Genomic DNA, 22,382 nt, shown 5'->3' on the forward strand with positions numbered 1-22,382 from the left:
TTCAATTATACAGGTATCGATTTATGTGGGCTTCCCAGGTGGTAAAGAATGTGTCTGCTGAGCAAGAGACACAGGTTTGATTCCTGGGTAGGGAAGATTTCCTGTAGGAGGAAATGATACCACCCTGCTACATTCTTGTCTGGGAAATCCCATAGACAGTGGTGCCTGGCATGTTACAGTCCATGGTGTTCCAAAGCGTCAGACATGACAGAGTATCTGAGTATGTATATGTCTATGTTCTTTTTTGTTCATTTCCATTATAGTTTATTACAAAGTATTGAATACTGTTCCTATGCTACTACAGTAGGCAGGCCCTTGTGTATCTGGTGTGTATCTGTTAATCCCGTCTCCTAATTTACCTATCCCCACAAAACTTTGTTAAAAAGTTCATTATCTATGTCTATGAGTCTGTTTCTATTCTGTAAGTTCATTTATATTATGTTCTGGATTCTACATATAAGCTAATAACATATATTTGTCTTTGTCTGACTTACTTCACTCAGTATAGTAATCTCTAGATCCATACATATTGCTACAGATATTATTTCATTCTTTTTTATGGCTGAGTAGGATTCCATGGTATGTATACATGTACCACATGTGCTTTATTCATTAATCTGTCAACAGACATTTAGGTTAATATCATGTCTTGGCCGTTATGAATAGTTCTGCTATGTATCTTTTCAAATTAGAGGTTTAATTTTTTTGTAGAAATATGCCCAGAAGTGAGATTGCTAAATCATAAGGTAGCTCTATTTTTAGTTGTTTAAGAAAACTCCACATGGCCTTCCATAGTGGCTGCACCAATTTATATTCCCACCAACAGTGTAGGAGGGTTCCCTTTTCTCCACAGCCTCAGAGCATTGTAGATGTAGGTGATAGCCCCTGTGATCGCTGTAGGGGAGATAACTGATTGTAGTTTGATTGCATTTGTCTAATAATTAGTGACGTTGAGTATGTTTTCACGTACCTGCTGGCCATCTGTACGTCTTCATGAAGAATTGTCTGTGTAGATCTTCAGGCAGTGGCTTCTTGATGACGATGGTGGTGATGATGTTGGTGGCAGCAGTGGTGTGACAACACAGTGGATGGAACATCTGACACGTTGCCAGGAGCTCTTTGGGTCCAGAGTGCACCGAGAGACCAGTGACGTTTCCATGAAAATCCAAATGTGGAGGAGGAACAGAGGTTGATTAAAAGAAAGAAAGAAAGAAAGAAGGATGAAACAAGGAGGCAGAAACAGGTCAAGGAACTTTCGGTGTGTCAAGAGATGAAACAGCCTGGGGCCAACAGACACGACTCTCTGACCCCCGGTTTCTTCTTCAGCTGGGGGTGAGGCTGGATGAGATATTTCAGGTGGTTCTGGTTCTCTCCACCTTGTGTTCTCTAGACTCTGGTTCAATAAATATGAGCTGATTCACTGAGGCTTCCTTGCATTGACTGAGGGGCTCAGCTGGGCTCCAGATGCCTGACCTCCTTCCCCAGGAGCCTGTCTCCCAGGGTCTCAGGGAACACGTCCTCCATGGCTCCTCCTGTCTGCCTGCTGGGCTCCCATCCAATCATTTCCCTAAGATCCTGGAGCCCTGCAGGCTTCGTGGGATGCCCGGGGAGCCCATGTCATCTGACTTGGGCTGAGCACTGGGATGCTCCTCCTCCAGCCCCGGGGACCAGAATGGACACCCAAGGGGGACTGAGAGCGGAGGGCTTGTGTGCAGGTGTGAGAGAGGGTCAGCCGTAAACAGAGGGGAGAGAGAGACAGCAACACACTTGCCCAGGCTGCCTCACAGTTCACCAGGACTCCTGCAGGAGCTTCCAGAATTGCCTTCCTGTGTTTACCTTGGGGCACTGCCCTGCCCCACTCATCTATTCCCCGCTTGGGCTAGAATGACCCATAAGAATATCGACCTTAACACAACTGCTTTCACCTCCTCCACAGCTACCCGTGACTCTGAGCACAGATGCTGAAGCCTAATTGCAGACCAAAGCAGTGTGCTAGAGCTGGGGTCCCCTGAGGGCAGAACTGGAGGCCAGGCTCACTCGATCTCCAGGAGCAGGACTGAGGGGCTGGAGGATGGGAGCAGGCATGGAGGGAAAGTCCATCCAAGGCCATGTTCTGACTTGGTCACCCATCTGGGATTGCACCTGCCTGGACCTTCTGAAGAGCCTTCATGGGGTGCCTCAGGCTCTTCCTGTCCCGGAAGGAGAGGGGAGAATCTGGTTGTGGCTCTTGCCCCCATGGGCCTGCTCCACAGGGCACCGACTCTCTGTGTTTCCATGTGTGGAGCATGTGAGCACCTAACTGGCTCCCACGCCTGGAGCCCAAGGCAGGAAGCCAGAGATCCGGGACCTGGAAGTGATCCCAGGACATCTTCTAAGTCCCTCCCCACGTGCTGCAAGGCTCTCTGCACACTTTTGTCCAGACCTCCCTCGGAAGACTTTCCTCAGTGCCTCTGATTCCCTCTCAGCCCGTGTTTCCCTGAGGCTTCAATCAGCCCTTCCATTCCTTCCTGAAGATGTCAGCAGTCACGGCCAGCATCTGTCTAATCCCCGAATCATGAGTGTAATTCCTTCTGTAATTCTTTGTAAGTTCCTCGGGAATTCAAATCCTGCCCAGACTTCTCCTGGGCAGGGTTCCAGGCACTGGATACAGAACCATTCAGTGTCCATCCCCACGTCCCCGTGAACCCTTAGATCTTGACGCCATTCAGCTCAATGTGCAGGTGATGCAATTCCACAGTGACCCCTGTGTCAGCTGAGATCCCTGTGGTTCTGAGCAACAGAAACTGAGTTTGGCTAAGTGAGCACAGAAGAGCGTTCACTGGAGGGATGCAGGCCAGGTCTAAGGATGGAAAGAAGCCCCCAAACCTGCACAGTTCAGGAAGGACAGAAAGTAGGGCAGGTCCCCCTGCAGGAGCTCACAGTCTGTCCCCAGAGGTCCCTTCCAGCAGGGAGCTTAGGGCCAAGGCCCTGGAATCTCAGTGTCAGGTTCCCAGGAGACAGAGGAGCTTGGGTCTGAGGACTGTATTCTTGGATCAATAGGTCAGGCTGAAGAATAATGAAGATGAATGGTTAACAGGGACCCGAACCCTGGGGGGAGACTCTCAGGAAGAGAGACTCCAGATTGAGTGCTTCCTGGATGCACACATGCCCTCTTCTCAGACCAATGGAAATGATTCTCCTTACCGTATTCTGGGTCCAACCATCCCACACACAACAGTAAGTGCACCGGCCACTTCCCCAGCTGGAGACAAACACGAATCACTCCCCCTGCTGCGTGTTGCAGGGAGGTCAGGGGTGAAGGGCCCCAGTGCGATGCCAGTGCTTCTCCTGCTCTGTGGGCTCCTTTCCCAGTACTCTGCATGTATGTTATACATGTGCAGCAACAGGGAGGTGCAGTAACCCCAGGACCTCAGGAGCACTGCTCCCCTGATACCAGTCTTCACTGGGATCCCACTTCCAGTCTCTCTTTCCTGCAGGGAAATTCACCCCTGTGTAGCCTCATCTGGACCATCGCTGTGTCAGCACTGTCACCTGGGTCCTTATCAAAACCTCACTGACCCTCTGAGAGCACGTGCTTGTCGCCCCAACAGAGAACAGGAGGAAGCTGGGCCCAGGGTCCAGGAGTGTGGCCACAGCCCCCACCTGGAAGGGCCATCCTGGGTGGGGCCTCCGGGAGCTGGAGCCTCTTCCCTGGATCCATGTTGAGCTGATTGGTCAGGAGGATGCAGGGTGTCCTGTTTCAGGAGGAAGTGAAGCAAGCATGTGGTGTTTCTGGAACACAGCTCATCCTGGGCCCAGAGTGGTGGATCCACCTCCTTGGAGCCCAACCACGGAGCTGTCTGTCGCCACTTGCTGTGCATCCCAATGTGGGGAGAGGTGGGCAGAGGTCTGTCCTGCCACCCGGGACCTGAGTCCCTTCTGGCAGGGCCCGTTTTGGAGGCTTCTAGCTCCTCGCTTGGCCCTGAGTTTGCTGGTTTTAATCTGCTGTTCCTAGTTCTCACAAATGCCTTGAAGTTCACAGAGCTGCCTTCATACCAAGCGGCACACAGCCTCCAGCTGCCTTGTTCCTGGGGCTTAGACCGAAGAGAACAGGGGTGTCTTGAGTCTGCAGAGGTCCATACTTAGAATCCACGGGTTTTCTCAGGAAGTTGTGCTGCTGACACAGACTATCTAACAACTGGTTACACTCAGACGCCTGTGGAGCTGGTCTGGACCCAGCCTCTGCGACAAGGACAGTTGGCGAGGAGCACCTTGTACTGTCCCAGTGAGGCTCTCAAGCCACCTGTGGTGTTGCCCGTCACCCTGCACATGGCCCCACACTGCTCAGCCACCCCTGCTTAGCTCCTGCGCTTCTGAAGGATGTTGAAGCCAGTCTTGACTTTAAAGTACCTTTTTCAGAAGAAACCTTTGGGGACTTCCCTGGTGGTCCAGTGGTAAAGAAGCTGCCTACCAATGCAGGGGACACGGGTTTGATCCCTGGTCCGGGAGGATCCAACATGCTGGGAGCAACTAAGCCCGTGCACCGCAACCACTGAGCTCACTTCCTAGAGTCCATGCTCTGCAAAAAGAGAAGCCACTGCAATGAGAAGCCCGATACTCAACGAGGAGTAGCGCACTCACTGCAACTAGATAAAGCAGCCCCTGTCCCCACAGCAACGAAGACCCAGGGCAGTCAAATAAACAAACAAGGACACTGTTTCCCTAGTTACCTAAGGTAATGCCTCCTGAGCCCCAGTATCTACCGCCACCTTTGTTAGAAATGCACGTGGGCACAGACTGCAGAGGTAGGTCCCTACAGAGCCGAGGTTCTGTATTTCTTATCTGTCCTGTGCTATCCCCCACCTGCCCCCTCCTGCATTCCCTCAGCCCCACTCTCCCTGAACCAGGAGGAGGCTGCCCACAGAGCAGCAGGGAAACCCAGGCTCCAGGCCCCTTCCCTGGCCTTGGCCTTGGCCTTGCTCCAGGGCTCTATGGTGGATGGGGTGCCCCGTGGTCAGCAGCTGGCTCTCCTCCTCTGGATCGAAGCCCTGGAGCTCGAGAGCAACCTATACCGCATGGGCCAGAGCAAGGTCTTCTTCCGGGCCGACGTGCTGGCCCGCCTGGAGGAGGAGCGGGACCTGAAGATCACGGATGTCATCATCGGCTTCCAGGCCTGCTGCAGGGGGCTACCTGGCCAGGAGGTGGGTCCCGGTTCACCCAGCCCACCAGCCTGATCCTGGCTTGGGGTCCCTAGCTATCCTGTGGTGGAGGGCACTTAGGAAGTGGGGCCTGGGCACCCTCGTGCTGGCAGTTTTCCCCTGGGGAGGCCCACATGGCTTCCCCTGCCCCTGAATTTCTGCCTGAGGTTTAAAGTAAGCAGGCGGAAGGGATGACTGTGCTTGGATTTTCCCTCCAGGAAAGCTCCTGCCTCCCACTGTTCCTCCCTGTATCCCTTCTATAGGGGTGACACCCAGAGCCGGCTGTCCCCAGAGGACCCCAAGCTCTGGAAAGGAGGCATCCTTGAGTCCCAGCAGGTCCAGTAAGCTCAGAAGCAGACTTGTGCAGGTCAGTGGGCAGGGCAATGGCCTGTTTCCCCTTGGTTCCTCTCTATCTGGGGTCTGAGCCTTCTGTCTTGGCCTGAGCCCTAAACTCTGGGAACAAGGGTGTCAAATGGATGTTTGCAGGATGTGAGCTGCTGACACTCTCCCATCAAACACAAGTCCCTGAGTTCCTGGAAGAATACCCCCACCTCTCCCATCCTCTTAGTTCCCTTACCTGCAAAATGCAACAGATACATAACAGTTGTGTTAAGACCAAACTGTGGTTGGCTATCCTCATGGAATAATTTCCTGTCCCTCCCTCAAACGTTTCCAGGGGTGAAGCAGCCCTGAGGGAAGGGCAGGCGGGCCTCCATGGGGCATCCAGGTCCACTGCAGTCACTTCTGCTTGAGGCAAACCGAGAAGTTCACCAGCAGTCCAGCTGCAGGACTCTCAGACTGTGGGAACTTGACCTGCATTTCTTCATCTGTGAAACGGAGCCAGCACTCCTAGAGCTGATGTGAGATGCAACAGGAAAGGCGTGTACGGTGTGAACACAGCGCCTGCCACATGCTCAGCCCTGTCCACAGAGGCTCTTTGCTCAGAATCCCAATGGAGGCAGGGCCAGCTCTCTGTTGCAGCCGTCCCTGAGTCGCCAGGACACTGGTTTTCTGATAAAAGTCTTCCATTTGGAGAGAAAAAAATCTGTTGTCAGGTGGAGATAAGCCGAGCTAGCAAAGGGCAGCGTGCTGTCGGCCCTTCCCACAAACTTCTGCATCCACCTTATGGCAGTGACCACCAAGGCTGGGCCTCCTCCTGTGGCCACTGGGACTAAAGGCGCGAGTCCGGTCCCTGCCAGCAGGGCTAAGTCCAGAGGGATCTGAACATAAGGGGTGGAGGTGGGGCTTAGAGTGGCTGAGGGGTGACGTGAGGCCCCTCTTCCAGGTGGCACAGAGCAGGAAACAGTGGGCTTTGCAGGCGAGGTCACGGAGGGCTTCTCAGAGGAGGCTTCTCAGATTCGGGCTTTGCAGAAAGATTTCTCCCGGTTGGGTGCAGCAGGTGTCCCTGGCAGAAGAACCTGTGTGAGGGAATCCTGTGAGCCACATGCGCATGGCCCTCCACAGCAGAGTATGACCAGTACGCACTGAGCAACTGGTGTGTTCTGGACAGTACCACGTGCTGGTGGCACAAAGGTGAACGAAGCAGGCCGGCTGGTGAGTGTGGGGTTGGTGAGTGAGAAGATGGAATTATGGAGGAGTAATTTGCCAAGGGTCTCACGCTGTGCTGGTGGCAAGTCTTCCTTCAAGGAGCCCGAGGCAGGGTGGACTGTGTCAAGAAGGAAGGAGGTGGATGTCCGGACTGATCTTGTTTCTCTAGGGTGTCAGCAGGAGGGGGAATAGCCCAGGGTGGGGCCTGGTGGGCGGGACGTTTGTTTGTATTGAGAACTCAGGTAAGGGTTTTGCCTTTCACTTCTGTTTCCCAGAGTATATCTGGGCCCAGAGGGTGTATGTGGTCATTGCAGAGACGCACAACCAGCGGCTGCATCTGCACAGATGTGAACAACTGGATCTTGTTCACACTCAGACAGAGGAAGTTTCCTGAGTAAGCAGGAGGGTAAGACCCCGCCCATCCCATCTTCCCATCCTCAGGACGACTGTCTGAGAAAAGGATGACTGTCACTAACTGACAGAAGAAGGAATGGAAGCTCAGAGAGGTGAGGTCAGCAGGTTAAGCAGGGGCAGAGCCTGGATGTGGAGGCTGGTGTGTCTGAGGGCTTCCTCCCAGCCGAGGGACCCTAAACAGAGCAGAGCAAGGGCCACACCTGCTCAGGTGGGCTCAGCTCAGGATGTGGACTCCTGAGACATGAGCAGCAACCCCAGAAGGAAGGTGTATGTTCCGGGTACTCAGCCATTTAGGAAATTAAACGAAGCAGACGGGGTGGAGGAGGACAAGGAGTCAGAGCCTCCCCTCCTATGGCCTGGCCACCTTGAAGCTGTCCCGAGGGTGCTAGGCTAGGGCTGATGGGGAAGGTGATTTTTTTCAGATACAAGGAATCAAGGTTTGTTGAAAAACCCTGCCTCTGAGTGCTAGGCTCAGTGCCAGGCCCTGGGGGACACTGCAGCCTGGAGACGGGCAGGACACCAAGCGTGGAGTCAAAGGGTGTTGGCTTCCTGTGTTTGCCAAGCCCTCTGCTCTGTGGGTGATGGGAGGTCCTGTGTGGGGAAGGCGGCCCTGCTGGAAGAAGTGAGAAGGGCTCACTGCAAAAGGTCCACATACATCCCGGTGTTGCAACATTAAGATAAAAAGCCAAACTGTACAGACATCAGTATAATAGCCTTTTCTAAATCCAGCTTGAACACCTGGGAGTTTATGGTTCACATACTTTTGACCTGGCTTGGAGAATTTTGAACATTACTTTGCTAGCATGTGAGATGAGTGCAATTGTGTGGTAGTTTGAGCATTCTTTGGCATTGCCTTTCTTTCTGACTGGAATGAAAACTGACCTTTTCCAGACCTGTGGCCACTGCTGAGTTTCTTTCAGTCCCTTCAGTTTTTTCTCTCTGGTGTACGTTGGATCCTTTTGAAAGATTGATTGATTAGGATCTTTAGTTTCCTCTCCACCTCGTTCTCTTACTCTTCCCCCCTTCTCCCCTCCCTCCCTTTCTAATTTTAACAGGGGAACTGGGGTTGTGCTGTGTCATCGAGAAGCTGCTTGTTTCATGTTCCCATAAGGGGTCCCACCCCTCGTATTTTGGCCAGGCTGTGCCCAGGAGGGCGGAGGGTGCCCAGAGGCCCTGGACTGGAGGAGCAGCAAGGAAGAGACAGGGCCCCTGATGATGTGGGTAGGGTTCTGAGACCTGGAGAAACTGAGCAAAAAGGGACCATGACCAGGAAAGTGCCACCTTCAAGAGGAGCTGGAGAGCAACTGGGGGAAGGTGGCAGAGGGAGGCTTGGACCTAGGCCTCCAGGGACAAGTAACCCGTCACGCAGTGAGGCCACTGGGGAAGCACATGTTGTGGGGAGGGGCAGCCTGTGCCAAGTGAGGTGCCAGTCTCGTGCAGCGGGCCCTGTGGAGACAGAGAGTGTGAGGAAGACAGGAGCCGGGGCAGTCGGGAGGGTCCTGGTGCTCGGCCAGGGACTTTCTTAGCGCCCCTTTCCCTTCCCGGGGAGGGTGACTGCAGGCACAGGAGGGAGATGGTTGGGGAGAATCTGTCTGCCCACGAGGAGGGAAGGCATGCATGACTGGCCATGCAGCTGGGCAGGGACAGGCTTCTCCAGGGTCCTCCCCTCTCCCACCAACAGCCTTCCGAAAGGGACCAATCAGAAGCTAACAGAGGAGGAAGCCCTGGATAGGAATCCAGCAGAGGAAGCACTATCAGCATCCACATGCATCTGAGGCCCCAGACAAGGGTCAGGAAGAGGCCAAAAATGGGAGGGAAGGACGGAAGGATGAGTCCAGTGTTCAAGGCATTTACAGTGGTTTGTCGTTATCCAGGAGCCGGCCCTTCTGTCTGAGCCCTCCTCTTCTTTCTACTTGACTCTGTTCTCATGTTTCATGATTTCAATAGGCTGACCAGGCTCCTGGGGTCCTACAGCTTTGGGGCAGAGAAGGGGCAGGGAGCCCGCCAGCTCTCCTCTTCCATCTACTTGAAGGAGGGCCTGCCTTTGTGAATTCTCTCCCATCTACATGACGGTGCCTCCAGGCTTTGACACAAGGCACACTCCCTAAAAACAAGCTGATGGTTACTCTTCCTGAGGGAGAGCTGTGAACATTGCAGAGGAAGGTGCAGAAAGAAAGATTCTAGGTTCGGAGCGTAGGTGAGGGGATTTGGAGGAAGCTGTAAGGAAATGGGGCTGCTCTAGATTGGGAGCTGCAGAGAATGGGAGGCAGCACTACCAACGGGCTCTCAGTACCTCATCTATGGAGAGGGGAGAGCAGAGCAAGGCTGAAGGTGTGATTGGTAAGAAGGAGCAGTCCCTCTTTTCAGCCAGGGGAGGGGGCGTGGTGTTGGGGAGTGCAGTGACAGGTGTTTGCTGTCTCCTTCACTCCTGCTCTCAGGGTGACCCTGTGTGAGGCTGGAGTCCTGTGAGAGTCTTACATCCAATGGGAGAAGAGCAGCACCCTGTTGTGATCACAGGCCAGCCTCTGGATGTCAGGGGTTCTTTCTTTCTCAATCCTTTATAAACACTCATGTAAACAAACAGAAAGGAATATACCTATAGACTTCAAGACTCCTCTTATTATTAAATTCAATTACAACAAAATACTTCCCATTTCATTTACTCTTCGTTGCACCATATAAACAAAAGAAAGATACCAGCTCAGTTGTGTCCAACTCTTTGCAGCCTCATGGACTATAGCCCTCCCAGCTCCTCTGTCCATAGGATTTCCCAGGCAAGAATACTGGAGTGGGCAAGCATTTCTTTCTCCAGGGGATCCTCCCTGCCCAGGCACCAATCCCATATCTCTTCCGTCTTCCGTCTCTGCATAACCACTAGCGTTCTTTTTAACCTTTATGTCTCTCTTTTTGGCTACATTTTTCTAAAGTCCTCTCCTTTGAAAATTATTATGAACTCATGGCCTTTCACAGACTGAGCCTGTCTCATTGAAACATTCAGAGGAATCATTATCTTTTATTGTTATTAGTATATGTGGGTGCCCCCTATGACCACTTCTCTGATCATCTTCAAGAGCATCCTTGTCTTTAAAGGAGCAGAGATGCCATTCTCTGGAATTCACCTCCCCTGCAAGGGGTCTTCCTTCCTTTGAGTGGACGGAAGTCCATGGGTGTACATGTGGGTGGGCAAGATGCTGCCAGACAATATCTCTTTAAGGTCACAGTTCACTCTCATTATTCTGGTTTAACCCTGTTTTCATGCCTACTTTTCTAGAGAACTACGTTTCATCAACATGACGTGTCTCCTACACTGACAGTTCTCACAGCAGGAGTCACACATTTCTTGTTGGCATTTAATTTAGCTTCTTCCGTCATCTTTAAGGTGGTGGCACTAGAAACCACTGCATTCTTTGGGTTACTGACTGCTATAAAGTGACTGCTGCTGTCTTAGAGTTAAAATAATCCAGTCCTAAGTCATATGGTTAGAACAGATCAATTTGTACAGAGGGTTCTGCTCATTCCCTCCCAAGGAAAACCTTCTTCTTTAGATAGTTAATCAGTGTCTTTCAATGATATTACTACATTGGGAGCTGCAATAGTGTGAGAATGTGTGCCCAGGAGACAGGAACCTGGACTTGGAGTCTGGCTCTAGCACTAGCTAGAGTACATTGCTTCACCTCTCTGAGCTTCAGTTTCCTTTCTTACAGGATCATTGTGAGAACTAAAAGGAAGTGAATTCATACCAAGCAGTTGGGAAGGTGCCTGGTGCCAAGTGGGAAGTCACCAACCACAATAGCTAATAAGTGGTAAGTATTGCATTTTGGTTTTTCTTGACTTAAATTTGATAGTATTTATTTACTTATTAGGAAAAATAAGGGTTTCACTTATTTTTATACTTTCTATTATACCTTTCCCCTTCTTCGCATTTTATCATTATTCCACTAATTGTATATCCTCTGTTACAAAGCTTTGTACTTGTAAGCACTTTATTTACATCTTTGTTTCTTATGCTCTCGACTAGACCTACTATTTCTTGATTCCCAGCTTTATAAACTGAGATATTAATCTTCCTCCTCCCTTCAGTACTTTGGCTCCCAAGTTCTAGAAGTGTATTTTGATTTTTATATTAACAAGTACATTTACTTCACATATTAAATACTCTGTTTCATTTTAAAAGATAAAGGTTATTTTAGTAAGATAAAGGTTATTTTATAATGACTATAAATGAAATAAAACTAAGATTTTTGAATCACTAATAAACCTGTGAGTTAATACATCTGTGAGTTATAATACACCTGTGAGTTATATCATATTATATATATTAATATTACTTCAGTTTTACAACTGTCTCCAAAGGACTTGGATATAGATACATTTACTTACGATTTTTTTTTAAATCAAACAAAAGAGTTTACGTTTTTGGTGATATTTTAATACATTTTTTAAGAGCTAACTTGTACCATATAGCTGTACATGCTTCTCAGCAGTTCAGTTCAATTCAGTCGCTCAGTCGTGTCCGACTCTTTGCGACCCCATGAATTGCAGCACGCCAGGACTCCCTGTGCATCACCAGCTCCCAGAGCCTACCCAAACTCATGTCCTTTGAGTCGGTGATGCCATCCAACCTCTCATCCTCTGTCGTCCCCTTCTCCTCCTGAGCTTTAGTTTTTCCTGATGTTTCTAACTGGCTTCATTTTCACCCCTTTCACTGTTTATCTTCAGCATTTCCTCCATTTCTTTCCAACTGTGCCTCATGTGATACCGTGTCCCCTGTCCCCACAGACTCTGGACTTCTTATCCCATTCTGGACTGGTTTCTCTCTAGGTCTGCTGCGCACCCAGCTGGAATCCTTGGATTCCCTTCCCACGGGGTTGATGTTCCTGACTCCTGGATCCCACATCTATCTCTCTCATGGGTATCCTTTACCTTCCTCCATAATTAAACAAACACGTCATCTATTTTTTTTCCTGCATCTCATTTTCAAGTTACTTTCTAAAAGTATGGTGAAGGGTGAAGGCTGCTGTGAATATGGGATGGGACGTGGAGGAGGTGGGCTTGTCCCCTGCTCTCCCCTCGGCCTCCCTCTCATCTTGCTCCCTCTGGGGCTCTGCCCAGCAGACCGTTCTTCTCTCCTGTCAACACGCTCCCTGCTTCTCTCCCTCTACTGCATTCCTCTTTACTCAGCTATCACTTCTCCATGCAGTGAGCCTTCAGACATTTGTTCAAGACTCTGGTCTCCTGTTGCTCCCATGCTTGTTTTTATTAGCAGCAGAGGGAGGAGAGGCAGGCTATGGGTTCTTTAGCTCATGAGTGGGGTGGAACCAGTGTACCAAGGGCAAGCCTTCTGACCTTAGGTAAGTCAGCTAACATCTATGTGTCAGCTTCCTTATCCTTAAATGAGGATACAGTGGTACACATGTCAAAAGCTAATGGAACAACATATGAGGTACCATTGGTAAAGTTTCAGAGCCGATACCAATGCAGAGCAATGATAACAAACACCACTTGCTCTTATCAGTGAAAGTGAAAGTTGCTCAGTCATGTCCGACTCTTCGTGATCCCTTGCATTACACAGTCCATGGAATTCTCCAGGCCAGAATACTGGAGTGGGTAGCCGTTCCCTTCTCCAGGGGATCTTCCCAACCCAGGGATAGAACCCACGTCTCCTGAATGGCAGGTGGATTATTTACCAACTGAGCCACAAGGGAAGCCCAGGTGAAGCTGTTTCCACTCGATTCTGAACCGGGGACCTTTTGCATGTTAGGTGAACGTGATAACCACTACACTACAGAAACCAGGCACTCTTATCAGTAGATGGTATTATACCTATATATACCTTTACCATCATTTCAGTCAAGTCTCAGGAGGAGGAGTTGACAGAAGCTCTTTTGCTTTCTTAAAAAGAGTAGCTAAACATCATCAACACTTGCTTTCCTTCCTCATCTCCCATGGCAAGATAATCACATGCAGAACCAAAATAAATGATTTAATTATAAAGATCTGATTTTTTTTTAAAGAAAGACCACTGAGAATGGGTATGTCTGAAAGGATGGAAATTGCTACAGTTTCTTTGCATAGCATGGTGGCTCTAGGTATGGAAATTTTTTAGGTGTTGATGCCATCTGATCTTAATTCTACTTCTAGATATAGCTTAAGGGTACAGTCTCAGATGTAGGTGAAGCCTTACACAAGGAGAATGTTCTTTGCACTATTATTTACATAAAGGATTAGAAACTACATCAAGTCCAATATTCAGGAGGGGAAAGCAAGGAGGACAGAACAGCTGCAGGGGTCTCAGCCACTCAGAGCAGGGATACAGGAATTGGGGCAGGGCTGGTGGGACTCCAGGCCCTTGTGGGGAAAAAGGCTCTTGCAGAAGCAAGGAAGACCTGGGCTATGGGAGCCGTATCACCAGGAACTTTATCAAGGCGAGACTTGATAGGGAGCAAGACATCATTTTGGAAGGAAGAGTCATTTACCCATGAACATATATCCACAAATAAATCTTTTTGTATATATAGGGAGTAGAGCATAGTCATCACACACATGTGATTTGCACCAGAAAGACTCAGGGTCTAGTCCAGACCCTGGCACCAGCGTGACAATTTGGACTCAGCTAAGTTTGAGTGAGTTTCAGGAGCCTGCATGTTAAGGACACTGGATCAATGATATCATTAATATTAGTTATTATCAATTCAAAAACACAGGTGTCCCAACCTCACCTCATTTCCAGAGTATTCACCTCCTATCTGTTCTTCTAGTCTCTGGCTTTATTGTTCCTATAACTTCGCAGATGGCCGTCTCCTGTCTGATTACCTTCTCCTTGTGCCCCAACAGGAGAGCAGGACTCTGACTTGGCTTGGAAGGAGCTGTAGGAGGTGAATGACTTTTATTCACTAACAACCAGCAGAGCCCAGGAGACAGAGAACCGCACTGGGCTAAGTTCCTGGAGGCACTGGTGGCCGTCCCGGGGGAACCCACCGGAGAACTTGTCCCTCGCTGCTCCCTGCAGCCTCTGCCCCTCACAGTGGAGCTCACAGTCTTTTTCTCTCCCCAAGGGTGAGGTCACACCTCCTTCCAGCCTGACGCAGACTAGAAGCTGAAGGGAGATCTCTGAGAGCCCCTGCTGCCACCATGAGCTCAGAAAACTTGGGACACTGCTCAGGTAGTCAGCTCTTTCTTCTCTGGAAGGTTCCTACTTGTGACCCAGAATTGAAGGTGGTATTTCCAGGCTGAGTTAAACTACAGAGGAATCAAGAACCATGAAGAGGATGGATAGGCATCCTTGAGTTTCCAAGAGACCAGGAGATTCCCCTCACCCTGGGGTCTGCCCACAACCTCCTTCCCAGCCCTCTCCTAGGGAGCCATGACCAAGGTGCTGACTTCCTGCCTCTCCCACCACCCAGCAAGTGACTCACGACAGAGGCCGGGAGAGCACACGCGGAGCATGGACCGCAGATGGCAGTCCCCAAGGCCAGGCAGGCCTGGGAGAGGAGGTCCTCCAGCATCATTGGACTTCTCCTGCTCTCTCCCTTGGCCCAAACCTCCTCCCGCTCCCAGACCTTAGGGCATCACCACAGAAGCTGTTTCCTCCAGCTCTTCCCAGCCACCAGCCCAGCCTCTCTGCAAGGGTCAGTGGACCCTGCTCTGAACCCCAGTCTGGCCTTGGCCACCTCCCACCTGGAGGGGAGGGGTGATGAGGATCACATCTGGCTCCACCCCTCCTCCACCTGGTGGATCCCCTCCCCTGCCCATCCTAGAGTCTGTGGTCAGAAGCAGGAATCCTCTCACATGGTAGTTTTGCTCAATGGCATGTGGTCCTAAAGTCTTTTTTAAAATTAGGTAACATGAGTTTGTAATGTTTTCTAAGTTTCGTGTGTACAACACTATATTTCTACTTCTGTATATGCTACTGCATGCTCACCACCAAAAATGAGTCGCAAAGAATCCCCACTGTGTGCTATAGAGTAGAATGAACAAATCACAGGAATTTTAAATGTAAGGAGACTTCAAAGTCATGTCCAAGAACTGTCTAACTGTTGACCTTGGATTCAACCTCAGAGCTTTCAGCTCTGTGGCCTTGGGCTGTCCATTGTCCTGTCTGAGTTTCACTTGCCTCTTCTGTGAGATAAGGATAATGCCTCTTTGTGTGGATTTACCAAGAAAAACATTTGATATCAAGTCCCAGCCCACACACATATATATAGCCTGGCCACCAGTATCTTACCTACAATTCCATAACCTCCAGATCTCTGAAATCACTCAGGGATTTTGATAACTCATTGAGGAGTAGTCTTACCCTGTAGTGATTTGAGGTTATTTGTAGTCATTACATTCTTTATCCCATTTAACGTGAGTATTTGTTTCACTGCCCAAACATGAAAGCATTCATTTATAGGGCACTGCCCGTCTATTCTGGAAGGGGTAACTAACAAATCACACTTGCTGTTTCTTCTCTTTGTGTGTGTGTGTGTTCAGTTGCTCAGTCATGTCCAACTCTTTGCAACCGCATGGACTGCAGCCTGCCAGCCTCCTCTATCCATGGGATTCTCCAAACAGGAATATTGGAGTGGCTTGCCATGCCCTCCTTCAGGGATCTTCCTGACTCAGGGATCAAACCTGCCTCTCTTACAAATGGGGGCAGGTTCTTTACCACTAGAACTCCCAGGGAATCCCACCTATGACCTCAATTTACCTCGGAATCCCACGTAGGATCTCATTTCACCTAATCTACTTACAAGCCCTATCTTCAGAAAGGTCACCAGGGGTTAACTCTTCAACACAAATTGGGGGGGGAAGGGGACAGTCCATCCATAACCCTAGGTGACCTCACCAAGAGCACCCCAGGTGACTGCTGCTCAGAAAGATGACTTTTAACTATTTTATACTCAATAACATTTATGTCCCACCACTAATTCTTCTAATCTTATTCCCTTTTGTTTCATCTAGATATTGAGATCTTTTTTGAGGAGGTCGTTGAATGTCTCTGGGACATACTGAGCAGAGAGGAACTGCTACTCCTGCTGAATGAATTCCTGGAGAGAATTAAGGCTGAGGCCAGTTTGTCCAGGTAACCGGCACAGGTGCACCAGGAGGGTCACCCACGTCCCCCAGCACCAGGCCAGCTTCCTCCTGGAGTAACGCCTCCTCCAGGCAGGACCCTACTGTTGGGGCCAGGGATGTTCCTTCCCAAGATCCCATCAGGAATGTTTCCTCCATGTCATTTGCTGACAGTGAATGATCGTGGGTTGAGACGAGACGAAACCTGCAAGGAAGGCGCAGGTTATGTGACCTTGGACAAGTTACTGAACTACTCTCTGCTTTAGTTTCTCCATATTTTCATTTTTACTGTGAGGACACTGAGGTCATGCATGTAAAGTGCATCCCATAATGACTGACACAGAGTAAGTACTCAGTCAATAGTAACATTTTAAAAGCTTGTTGGGAAGAGACAGGGGTCAAGGGCTTCTTTCTGGTGAGGAGAACCAAGCAGAATTTCCTCTGGGACAAGTTGGAAAATCCTGACACCACCATTTGTGTCCTGGGTTTCTGCCTACAGTCTTCCTATTCCTGATGTTAGGAACTGTACGAACCCTGCAGGATCCTGCTGGCCCATAAGGGAGAGAGGCTAGAGAGGAACTGGAGGAGCTGATGGGATCCTGGATCTAGCTGTGCCGAACTCCTGGGACCGTGGGCTTAAGACTTTGAATCTCAGATCTGTCCTGTGTCCAATGGGAATAGCAATTCAGTCTGATGGATTATGGTGATGTCCTCAGAGTGAACTGCAGGGTCAGAGGTGGGGAACCAAGTATAATCATCTCGTCCAAAGGACCAGGGAGGCCTGCACCAGGGTCAGACCCAGGGGTCAGGGTGGAGCAGTGGGTCCAGGTTGGAGGACTAGCAGGCAGGCTTGGGCAGCAGGACCAGGGCTAGAGTGAAGAGACTGGGCCCTAAGGACACAGAACTGAAGGGACTGTGACCCTAGCAGAGGTCCCCTGAGTGGGAGAGGGGGACATTTCTTCCCTCCCTGGTGGGATCCCCTCATGCTGGACTAGAGGGCCCTGGGTGACTGTGTCTGCACACCCTGCCTGGGACCTGGCTTCTCACTCCATTGGGGACCCTCTTCTAATCTACATGGAGTTCCCCTGACAGTGGGATGGCCATGTGGCTTAGGGAGCCCTCCAGGGTCACAATGAGTGGATGTGATTGTGTGACATTTGAGGGATTCTGAGGAGCCTCACACATCCCCACCCAAGAGGAAAATGCTTCCTCCACCAACTGTGTAAGTGCCGGTCTCCTCAGGCTCAGCTGTTCAGATGACTGTTTCCTCAAGTCCCTTGAATCTTTAGAGGTTCCACAGGTTGCACACGGCCTTCGGGTGCAGGCAGTGAAGCTGTCTCCAGGTAAATTGTGAATTAGGTTGGTGACCCCTGAGCGATTGAGGGTGCTGGGTGACGGGTCAGGAGTCAGTGAGGTGAGCTGGAGAGTCCAAGGGAAACAGGGCTCATAGCTCATCTCCCTCTTCCCTGTCAACTGGGGCAGTGGGTGGACCCAGTGACCTTCTGCTGAGAAGGTCAAGGGCTCAATGCTTAGAAGACAGCAGATGGCAGACCAAATGATTATAAGGTGCCTTCTAGCTCTGACTTTTTGGGTTTAAATTATTCTAGGTCATAGAGACAGCCAATCTGCAAAGTGCAAAGGCACAGTGCCCAGGACTGCCCTTACTTTGACTTCAATGGCAAATTTAGGGGATCCCCAAAACGACTCTCAGGTTATCAAGAATTCCCTATAGAATGCATAGGACTCACTGAAAGCTTCATGGTCCCAGCTACAGTTTACTACAGGGAAGGATAAAAGTTCCCACCAGCCACAGGGCGGAGTCTGGGCAGGTTTCACAGACGAAGCTTCCATTGTCCTCAGGACACATTACTGACATGGATTCGGTGTGTGATAAGATGCATGGAGTACTGCTCATCAGGGACACTCACCTTGCTTAAAAGCCAAATTACCCTGACCTGTCATCTCCAGCCCCTCCTGGAAGTCAGACTCGTGCCCCAGTGTCCAGCTCTGCCAGATGGCAGAACTGATACCATGAGACCCAGAGACCTTTGGTCACTCATCACCTTGTCAGACTGACCAGTGACCAAAGGCCCAGGCATGCAAGGATACTCCTATCAGCCAGAATTCTATGGGCTTAGGGACCACTTCCCAGTAGCCAAGGGCAGGGAGACTTCTCACTATACACTGAAGCCCTTGAATGAAGGTTTTCTCCTCCAGTCCTACATGTCTTTGTTTATCTGTGGAGTTCCCACTCCAAAAACTCTTACAAAGTGGTGGTGTTGACCCACCTGTGAGACATCTTTACCACATACCTTTTCTTTGGCTGAGCCATATGGCCTGTGGGATCCTCATTCCCCAACCAGGGATTGAGTTAAGGCCAGCAGTGGGAGTGCAGAGTTGAAACCTCTGGACCACCTGGGAATTCTCTCAAATACCTCTCTTAAGTTGCCGGTATCCTAAGGTGACCTCGTTTACCTATTCCAAGTTTAGCTATTTCAAGATGGAGCATCTATAAAGTATGAAACGTGTTTAAGGTTGAAAGAGAAAAGTTTACATTTATAAAATTCTTTTCTAATGATTTATAGTAACATCTGTATTTATGCAGAATAGATATTATGGAGCCAATTTTACAGACAAGCAAACTGCCTTTCTAATCCCTTGACCTTCATCGTTACAGGGAAGACACGGATGAACTACACAATTATCTGAACGAATTGAAAAGAGTCTTAGTTGAGGAGGACCAAGAAAAACTCCCCAAAGAGCAGCTGGACAGGAGGAGGTTTCTGAATAAATTTCCTCGGGTGAAATGGCAGCTGGAGGAGTTCATAGGCAAATTCCATGAGCTCGCAGACAAGGTTGAGAAGGTCCATAAGGGATGTACAATCTCCAACGTGATGGCCCACAGCACTGGTGCTGTGTCTGGTGTTCTGACCATCGTTGGCCTGGCCCTGGCACCCGTGACAATGGGGGCCAGTGTGGCGCTCTTGGCCACTGGGATAGGGCTGGGAGCAGCAGCCGGTGTGACCAGTGTGTCCACCAGTATCATCGAACGTGTGAAGAGGTCATCAGCAGAAACCGAAGCCAGTCGCCTGATGTCTACTGTTGTCAAGAAATGGAAAGTTCTCCTAGAGGTACTCAAGAGCAACCCCCACATTGTTGACACAAAAAAGGAAGAAGCTGTACAATGCATTGAAATGCACATCCATGCCATGGAGACAGGCAATGCCAACCCTGGCTCTGAAGCCAATGCAAGCATCTACATGAGCCCTGGGAGAATCTCAGGCCCAGCCATCCAGCATATAGAGACAGGTTTCAAAGCCACAGCTTTAACAATTACCAAAGGAGCCCGGATCGCGGGTTTGGCTGCTGCAGGGGTCTTCCTTCTGGTGGATGTGGGCTTCCTGGTGAAGGAGTCAATACACCTGCATAATGGTGCAAAGACAGAAGCAGCCGAAAGCCTGAGGCGACGGGCATGGGAGCTGGAGAGGAAGCTGGAGAAGCTCACCCAGATCTATGAGAGTCTGCAGGAGGACCTGAGTTAACCACCCCCAGAGCAGTGCAGGGTCCAGGGACATGTGAGGGTCTAAAGTGCAGAGGTTCCTTGTTTGAGGGAAAGAGAGGGAGACCACATTAATGAAGCTGGGTGTTAGGAATTTGGCATTTCTGTGGTTGAGCACATCAGGGAAGGGATGGATGTAGGTGATAGATGAGGAGAGAGAAGGAAAGGGCCTGGAGCCTGGATTAAGGGAGGAGGGGGGACCAGAGAATGAGAGGCGGGGAGAAACCACTGTTTTTCATACTAAGAACGTTTTATTTTGTATTGGAGTATAGCCGATTAACAATGTTGTGATAGTTTCAGGTGAACAGCAAAGGGACTCAGCCATTCATATACACGTATGCATTCTCCCCCAAACTCCCCTCCCATCAGAAACCACTTACTTTGGACTAAAGATGACACTGGAGGCCGAATAAAGGGAGAGGCAGGCGAACTAGCAATGAGAGGCCAGGTATACGAATGGGTTGAAAATGGGAGAACATCAGTTAGGATTGTTGGGATCCAGAAGTAGCAGGGGCTCCTCTATCGCCCTCCACAGGCTGTGATGTCCCAGCAGGAAGAGTCTTCCCCTGGTGGTGGTCTCTAGACCTTTCCTCCGGCATCAACTCACCTTTGGCCCTAGCTGATGTGTCTTACTTAGGGAGTGACTTCTTTTGTTTGCTTGTTTTATTGTAGGATAATTGATTTACAGTATTCTGTTAATTTCAGGTATACAGCAAAGTGATTCAATTATACAGGTATCGATTTATGTGGGCTTCCCAGGTGGTAAAGAATGTGTCTGCTAAGCAAGAGACACAGGTTTGATTCCTGGGTAGGGAAGATTTCCTGTAGGAGGAAATGATACCACCCTGCTATATTCTTGTCTGGGAAATCCCATAGACAGTGGTGCCTGGCGTGTTACAGTTCATGGTGTTCCAAAGAGTCAGACATGACAGAGTATCTGAGTATGTATATGTCTATGTTCTTTTTTGTTCATTTCCATTATAGTTTATTACAAAGTATTGAATACTGTTCCTATGCTACTACAGTAGGCAGGCCCTTGTTTATCTGGTGTGTATCTGTTAATCCCGTCTCCTAATTCACCTATCCCCACAAAACTTTGTTAAAAAGTTCATTATCTATGTCTATGAGTCTGTTTCTATTCTGTAAGTTCATTTATATTATGTTCTGGATTCTACATATAAGCTAATAACATATATTTGTCTTTGTCTGACTTACTTCACTCAGTATAGTAATCTCTAGATCCATACATATTGCTACAGATATTATTTCATTCTTCTTTATGGCTGAGTAGGATTCCATGGTATGTATACATGTACCACATTTGCTTTATTCATTAATCTGTCAACAGACATTTAGGTTAATATCATGTCTTGGCCGTTATGAATACTTCTGCTATGTATCTTTTCAAATTAGAGGTTTAATTTTTTTGTAGAAATATGCCCAGAAGTGAGATTGCTAAATCATAAGGTAGCTCTATTTTTAGTTGTTTAAGAAAACTCCACATGGCCTTCCATAGTGGCTGCACCAATTTATATTCCCACCAACAGTGTAGGAGGGTTCCCTTTTCTCCACAGCCTCAGAGCATTGTAGATGTAGGTGATAGTCCCTGTGATCGCTGTAGGGGAGATAACTTATTGTAGTTTGATTGCATTTCTCTAATAATTAGTGATGTTGAGTATGTTTTCACGTACCTGCTGGCCATCTGTACGTCTTCATGAAGAATTGTCTGTGTAGATCTTCAGGCAGTGGCTTCTTGATGACGATGGTGGTGATGATGTTGGTGGCAGCAGTGGTGTGACAACACAGTGGATGGAACATCTGACACGTTGCCAGGAGCTCTTTGGGTCCAGAGTGCACCGAGAGACCAGTGACGTTTCCATGAAAATCCAAATGTGGAGGAGGAACAGAGGTTGATTAAAAGAAAGAAAGAAAGAAGGATGAAACAAAGAGGCAGAAACAGGTCAAGGAACTTTCGGTGTGTCAAGAGATGAAACAGCCTGGAACCAACAGACACGACTCTCTGACCCTCGGTTTCTTCTTCAGCTGGGGGTGAGGCTGGATAAGATATTTCAGGTGGTTCTGGTTCTCTCCACCTTGTGTTCTCTAGACTCTGGTTCAATAAATATGAGCGGATTCACTGAGGCTTCCTTGCATTGACTGAGGGGCTCAGCTGGGCTCCAGATGCCTGACCTCCTTCCCCAGGAGCCTGTCTCCCAGGGTCTCAGGGAACACGTCCTCCATGGCTCCTCCTGTCTGCCTGCTGAGCTCCCATCCAATCATTTCCCTAAGATCCTGGAGCCCTGCAGGCTTCGTGGGATGCCCGGGGGAACCCATGTCATCTGACTTGGGCTGAGCACTGGGATGCTCCTCCTCCAGCCCCAGGGACCAGAATGGACACCCAAGGGGGACTGACAGCGGAGGGCTTGTGTGCAGGTGTGAGAGAGGGTCAGCTGTAAACAGAGGGGAGAGAGAGACAGCAACACACTTGCCCAGGCTGCCTCACAATTCACCAGAACTCCTGCAGGAGCTTCCAGAATTTCCTTCCTGGGTTTACCTTGGGGCACTGCCCTGCCCCACTCATCTATTCCCCGCTTGGGCTAGAATAACCCATAAGAATGTCGACCTTA

General features: G+C 49.5%; 1 protein-coding gene across 2 annotated transcripts; it reads left to right on the top strand.

The window, feature by feature from the left end:
• Positions 1-5,419: 5,419 nt before the first annotated feature.
• LOC113892661 (apolipoprotein L3-like) lies at positions 5,420-20,470 on the top strand. Of its 2 annotated transcripts, XM_027541786.1 has the most exons (6): positions 5,420-5,544; positions 5,854-7,131; positions 10,844-10,942; positions 14,195-14,301; positions 16,086-16,206; positions 18,874-20,470. In XM_027541786.1, the coding sequence occupies exons 4-6, from the start codon at positions 14,271-14,273 to the stop codon at positions 19,736-19,738; spliced, it is 1,017 nt and encodes a 338-aa protein (XP_027397587.1). In that variant the 5' UTR covers positions 5,420-5,544; positions 5,854-7,131; positions 10,844-10,942; positions 14,195-14,270; the 3' UTR covers positions 19,739-20,470. The 2 variants fall into 2 exon arrangements, with proteins under 2 accessions (XP_027397587.1, XP_027397589.1); XM_027541788.1 differs by lacking the exons at positions 5,420-5,544; positions 5,854-7,131 and adding an exon at positions 8,002-9,302.
• Positions 20,471-22,382: the final 1,912 nt, after the last annotated feature.

Source organism: Bos indicus x Bos taurus, chromosome 5 (genome assembly GCF_003369695.1).
Source record: "Bos indicus x Bos taurus breed Angus x Brahman F1 hybrid chromosome 5, Bos_hybrid_MaternalHap_v2.0, whole genome shotgun sequence".
NCBI lineage: Eukaryota > Metazoa > Chordata > Mammalia > Artiodactyla > Bovidae > Bos > Bos indicus x Bos taurus.

Excerpts from the sequence above, each read along its gene's own strand:
- LOC113892661 (XM_027541786.1), top strand. The coding sequence starts at position 14,271 with ATGAGCTCAGAAAACTTGGGACACTGCTCAG. Across the intron at positions 14,302-16,085 it reads AAACTTGGGACACTGCTCAG|ATATTGAGATCTTTTTTGAG; the intron begins GTAGTCAGCTCT and ends TGTTTCATCTAG. Across the intron at positions 16,207-18,873 it reads GCTGAGGCCAGTTTGTCCAG|GGAAGACACGGATGAACTAC; the intron begins GTAACCGGCACA and ends TCATCGTTACAG.